The sequence below is a fragment of the Mytilus galloprovincialis genome, chromosome 4, assembly GCF_965363235.1.
Source record: "Mytilus galloprovincialis chromosome 4, xbMytGall1.hap1.1, whole genome shotgun sequence".
Taxonomy (NCBI): domain Eukaryota; kingdom Metazoa; phylum Mollusca; class Bivalvia; order Mytilida; family Mytilidae; genus Mytilus; species Mytilus galloprovincialis.
Window position 1 is genome coordinate 40,017,775 of NC_134841.1, and position 6,000 is coordinate 40,023,774.

General features: G+C 31.9%; 1 protein-coding gene across 2 annotated transcripts in view; it reads left to right on the forward strand.

Annotated features, from left to right (window-relative positions):
* Window positions 1-5,264, forward strand: part of LOC143072123 (salivary peroxidase/catechol oxidase-like) — a 52,532-nt gene extending 47,268 nt beyond the window's left edge. For both annotated transcript variants that reach the window (XM_076246931.1, XM_076246930.1), the window contains exons 10-13: window positions 962-1,679; window positions 2,077-2,246; window positions 2,999-3,101; window positions 4,188-5,264. In XM_076246931.1, coding sequence (XP_076103046.1) covers window positions 962-1,679; window positions 2,077-2,246; window positions 2,999-3,101; window positions 4,188-4,362 — 1,166 coding nt within the window. In that variant the 3' untranslated portion in view covers window positions 4,363-5,264. The remainder of the gene's footprint in view (window positions 1-961; window positions 1,680-2,076; window positions 2,247-2,998; window positions 3,102-4,187) is intronic.
* The last annotated feature ends 736 nt before the right edge of the window (window positions 5,265-6,000 follow it).

The following is a 6,000-nucleotide window of genomic DNA, read 5'->3' on the forward strand; positions in this document are numbered from 1 at the left end:
TCATAAACTTAGTCTTCTTTGCACGAATTTATCATTTTTTTCGCATAAATTTCGTATAATCGTCATTTTTTTTTCAATCGGTCAGTGTTGTTGTGAAAATATGGCAGGTAATTAAAGTTCGTGTTTTGAAGCCGAAGTTTAACGATTGTCACCTGTTTGTCAACAATCAACAAAAAATCAACAAAAAAGCATGGAAATTGAGCACGTGTTCAACATGTAAATTCAGATAATAGTTTATTTTAAGGACACCCATTCGTAGTGCGACCACCGGATTTTTACGAGATGGGTCACACTGAGGTCACTTTGCATACGGAAAATATGTCGGGGGAATTGCTTCCTGAAGTAAACTTCTTCTAAATATGAATATATTGAAGAATTTGCTTCAGACAAAAGTATATGTACATAAGTTTTATGGTGAAAACTATCCATTGAGTTATAAAAAAAACGTATGCATTATTTATTTTAATTTGAGGTTTCTTATGACTTAAATTGGTTTATTCGATCAAGTACTGTTATGGAATATAATATTAGTGCATATGTCGAAGTCATGCCTTACAATGAAGGAGATGGAATCAGATAAAATTGGTTTTGTTTTTCATTATGAAGATCATATATAACCTGCCAACCTATTTATTCCATTAAATTCGAAAGTATCTCTTAGATTCAATGTCAGTGTAATAAATAGTTTGAAGAATGTATGTATGCTATTTCTTTTTAAGGTTTAAATTTACAATATCCAACACATAGACACATTACCAAGGTGAATAGATGTAGAATGATGTATAATATTATTTTTTTTATAAAAACAACAAATACCAACATTAGAGGAAAACTGAAAAAATAGATAGAGAAGAAAAATTTACTTTTTTTTTCAAATTTGAAAAAAACCCAAAAATTCAAAAACTTGCCAATTATTCAAATTTGGGGTAATGATTTTATTGAATAATTTTTGAATTTACAGGTGATGACAGAAACACAATTGTTCCGTCTCTTGCCTTCCTCCATATCGTTTTCTTAAGAGAACACAATCGATTGGCTGTAGCTTTAGGTAAAATAAACCCCCACTGGACTGATGAAATAATTTTCCAAGAAACCAGAAAGATAATTGGAGGAGTTCTTCAACATATCGTCTATGCCGAATGGCTTCCTCTGGTTCTAAACAAAGAATTTATGACATTGTATGGCCTTAACTCAGTATATGGCAAATATAATACAGTCTACAACGAAAAATTGGACCCAACTACAGCTAACGTTATGGCAGGTGCCGCTTTCAGATTTGGACATTCAATGATTCCGAATTTCCTTGGATACGGAGCTCCAGGGGGTAATAAGATTGCAGAATTTCCAATTTACAAAACATACAACCGACCAGGTGTCTTGATGTCACATGGGGGCAAAGGAAATGATTGGATTGGAGAATGGATGTTAGACGATAGTCACGCTAAAAGTGATCGCTGTGTTAACGATGGTGTTAGAAATTATTTGTTCATGGATCACCATGGTAAGAGCTTTGACTTGGTAGCAGTCAATATACAGAGAGGACGAGATCATGGACTGCCTCCATACAATGCGTGGAGGAAATGGTGTGGACTTCCACCAGTAATTCACTTTGGTCATGGACCAGGTGGTCTGGTTGATCACGACAAAGAATCAATTATTCGGCTTTCCAAATCTTATAAGTAAGTAACAATTTTAATATTTGAATGTGCTGAGAAATAGCTGTATACTCTAATCTCGGGCTGAATCGGATTTCCCTGATCTGTTCAAATTTTCAGAGATAATCACAAAATTGTTTCCCCTTGACTTTGCATTCAAAGTTATCAATTTAGAATCCAGAATAAATAATAATGATGATGGAACTAATAATGAAAAATATACCCTATATCTATATATATGATGGTAATTTTCTACCAATATCGCCATCCAATTGCATAAATTTCCTTCGTATCTATACTTGCATTCACCGTTTGCTTATTTGCAAAAAATAACATAAACGAAATGATAATACCAATTTTACAATACAAGTATCACGTTTAATAATGTGAAATAAGATTTAAATTTCTCATATTTTTTTAGACATGTTGACGACATTGATTTATATACTGGAGGTCTGTCAGAGAGAAGAGTAAAAGGTGGATTAACAGGTCCAACATTCCAATGTTTAATCGGTAAATCATTCGCCAACTGGAAATTCGGCGATAGATTTTGGTATGAAAATGACTTCAAGCTGACTGGATTCTCTCCTAGTAAGTATTTATGATGATATGAATTTAAAATGCATAGGTTTGTCATTAGTGTCATTTCAATGGACATAATGTGTAAATTCTAACAATTCATTGTCATAAAATTCATATCAATTCGGTTTCAAAGCACTAGAAACGATTTTCTGTCGAAGTCAAAGTCTTTGGTTTTATTTGGGTTTTTGATGTGATGTTGTTTGTCTGCTCGTCTTTACCGTTTGTGGCCATGACATTGTCAACTTGGTTGTCCATTTTGTATCCTACGCCTGCATTTCACATCTTTACATTATCTTTAGATTGAAAATTTACAATAAACATCCCTTAAACCAAAATAGTACTGGAATAATTTGCTAAGAGAGGATGGTACCACAGGTAAGTGAAAGTTTATCAGTGGAAGGTAGTAATACGATTGTGCCATTACACACACACATATATATATATATATATATATATATATATATATATATATATATAGATAGATATTGCAAAAAAAAATAACCTATCATTGTATATATTTCAATACGAGTTATGAACGTAAAGACTATATTGTACATAGAGTTGTGTGTACGAATTCTATCAATATTGATTTTTAGACTTTGTTTGGGTTGTTGTCTCTTTGACACATTCCCCATTTCCATTGTCAATATTATTTGATAATTGTAAAGATATTGATGAATATTTCCACGAATAGTGACATATTTATATATTTATAATATAAACTTTAGGATAAATACTATATTTAACTTATTTAATTGTAGGACAACTTGAAACCATCAGACATCACAAAATATCTAAAATTATTTGTGAGAACACCAAAATTGATCATATCCAACCGGATTCATTTTTACTACCCTCAGAACAGTGAGTATATAAACTTTTATGACTTTTGTATGGTTTTATATTATACGCAGATTATAATTAATTTAATTCATGTGTCAATTTGAAATCATCACTTCGTTAATTTTATGGACGCCATCACGAGTTGGTTGACCGTTATGGAATATCCGTTTCACAGATAATATTGGAAATGTTCCTTAATTATGTCGTTACTATAACTTGTTCCCTTTTCACGAATGTGACCTACCGAATTAGACTATTTACCGGCTTTGTAATAACATAAGCAACACGACGGGTGACACATGTGGAGTATGATCTGCTTACCCTTCAGGAGCACCTGGTATCACCCCCCATTTTTTAATTGGGTTCTTGTTGCTCCCCTATTTGTGACATTTTTGCCTATTGTGTCTGTTTGTTTTGTTCACACATCGTTGTCAATATAAAGTAATTTGATGCGACTGTCATACAAGTGAGAGGTATAGCTAGCTTTAAAACAAGATTTGATCCATCATACTCTACATAAGAAAATGCCTGTACCAAGTCAGGAATATGACAGTTGTTATCCATTCGTTTGATGTGTTTGGCCATTTGATTAGGGGCTTTCAGTTATGAATTTCCTCGGAGTTCAGTATTTCTGTATTTACTTTTTGATTACTAAAATTTTCTCTAATTCAGATTTATACATCTAATTGCTATAGTTATAATTGATTTTATTTATAATATGTTAATGAAAATATACCAATCACATATCATATAAGAAGTTTATTGTTGTACATTGTCATTCCGGGGCCTTTTATAACTGACTAGGCCGTACGGTGACCTATTGTAGGTAATTTCTGTGTTATGTCTCTTGTGGAGAGTTGTCTCATTGGTAATCATACCACATCTTCTTTTTTATATTTATATTAATAGAGTAAATCAACACATTTTAATATAAATAAATGTTTTTATTTGCAAATTCTAAGTTATAAGTAGAAATATCGTATACATATGTGAAGTTAACTAGAAAACTGCTCTAATATATATGTAAGAATGTAATGTACATTTTCCCCTTGTTTTGTTTTATTTATGAGTACTTTCCTATACATTGCTTTATTTTTATGTTTTCAGTAATCACAAGATTCCATGTCACGCACTTCCAGACATTGATTTATTGGCATGGGCAGAACCAAGTGAATTGCGTACAAACGTTTTCTTCCCCGTTCCAGCCAATCCGGTCCCTATCTGGAGTAATCTCGGACCAGGACATTTCCAAGAAGCATACAAACACATTGCAGCTTACTAAGAAATAGTTCTTAAAGGGAAATTTCCTTTTGTACACAATAATAATGGGATTATTTTGTGGACAATTATGGCAGTTCTTTTATTTTTATAGATGCTTCAAATAATATCGATAATATCTTATTCAAAGGAATTTGATGCATTTCAATATAGGAGAAAATAAACAGGACTGATTTAAAATGCATCAAATTGCCTACTCGATTCGTGGACGATACATCGATATAATTTCTTATCTTAGCATAATATACTTGGTGGTTATTACAGTTTGTTTTATATCAAATGATGTTGTTTTGTATATGAAAACTACTGTTTTATGTTTGCCTTATAATTTAAAGGGACACATACAAATACAGAAAAAACATATAAATAATGCAATCACTTAACTAATACACTACAGGGAAAGACTGCCATCTTAGCTTAAGATTATCTTGTCGTTATTATTTTTTTATTTTAATATCTTTTGTTTTATTATATTAAAAAGTGTTGATGAGAAAACTATTTACCTAAATTTTGATAGCAATAACATGACATGGATACACACAAAGTACAATTCATCATTTCAAAAGAATGTATTCAATTTGATGTTCACAGCTTCGTTCACTGCTCCAAAATACTATGGATTTATTTTTGGTTTTTGTTGGAATTATTGCGCAATCTTATATTACTTTTTGGCTCAAATGATTATTGTCAAAGTTCTCTTGGACATCGATCCATCATAATTAAATACTAGTAATCTCCAATAACACCAACAATCAATCCTAATTAAGCCCATTGTAAAAAGAAAAATGTATGTTCCGTAAAGATCTGAAAATAACATTTATTCACTCAAAATGAAATTACAGAACATATTTCGTTATTTCTTAAGAAATGCGATACGAATTCACTAATAAAAAATACTCAATTGTTTTTACATTGTTATGTTGAAATCTAAAACCCTAAAAATCCCTATCAAGTATGTCATGCAAATAACTCTTCAAAGATATCCGGAGAGTTTACATAATTGGATTAGATCTTTCACAATTTTAACTCCAAATTAAAAAAAATATTGTGGAATATTATTTCCGCTGGAAGCAAATAGTAAAGGCGGGTATTTATTCCTTAGGAATAAAGGGTAAAGCATATTTGTTCTAACAGGACCAAATATGCTATCTTGCATTTCACAAGGTTTGCAAAGAGACGTCTTTTCAGAAACAAGTATACGATGTTACATCTGGAGCAGGTGGTATCTTTCGTAATTGCATTCGACTCTGATGTTGATTTCTGCCGGAGGTCGATGGATCTCTCCTGGGAGTGCGTCTTCTTTCAGCAATAAAAACTGACCGCTTTGAACAAGCATACAATGCTGATCGTGGAAGTAATCTCCACCAATCAATCAATCATTTAAGAGAGTGGTTGATGAGTGACATTGAGGATGCTTGACACCGCCTTTTTATTTTTACATCCAATTGGTCTAATTTCATTTCGTATGAAATCATGTAAAATGAAGCATTCAAGACGATAACTCATCTGAAAAATATTTAAAAAGATGAATGCCTCCTTAGCAAGCTGATCATTATCATCTAAGTTTGTAAATCAGACCCTGTTGTAGCGAATGTCCGAAGTTTTGAATCGCGATAGGGTACATATGAATTCTCCACATTTT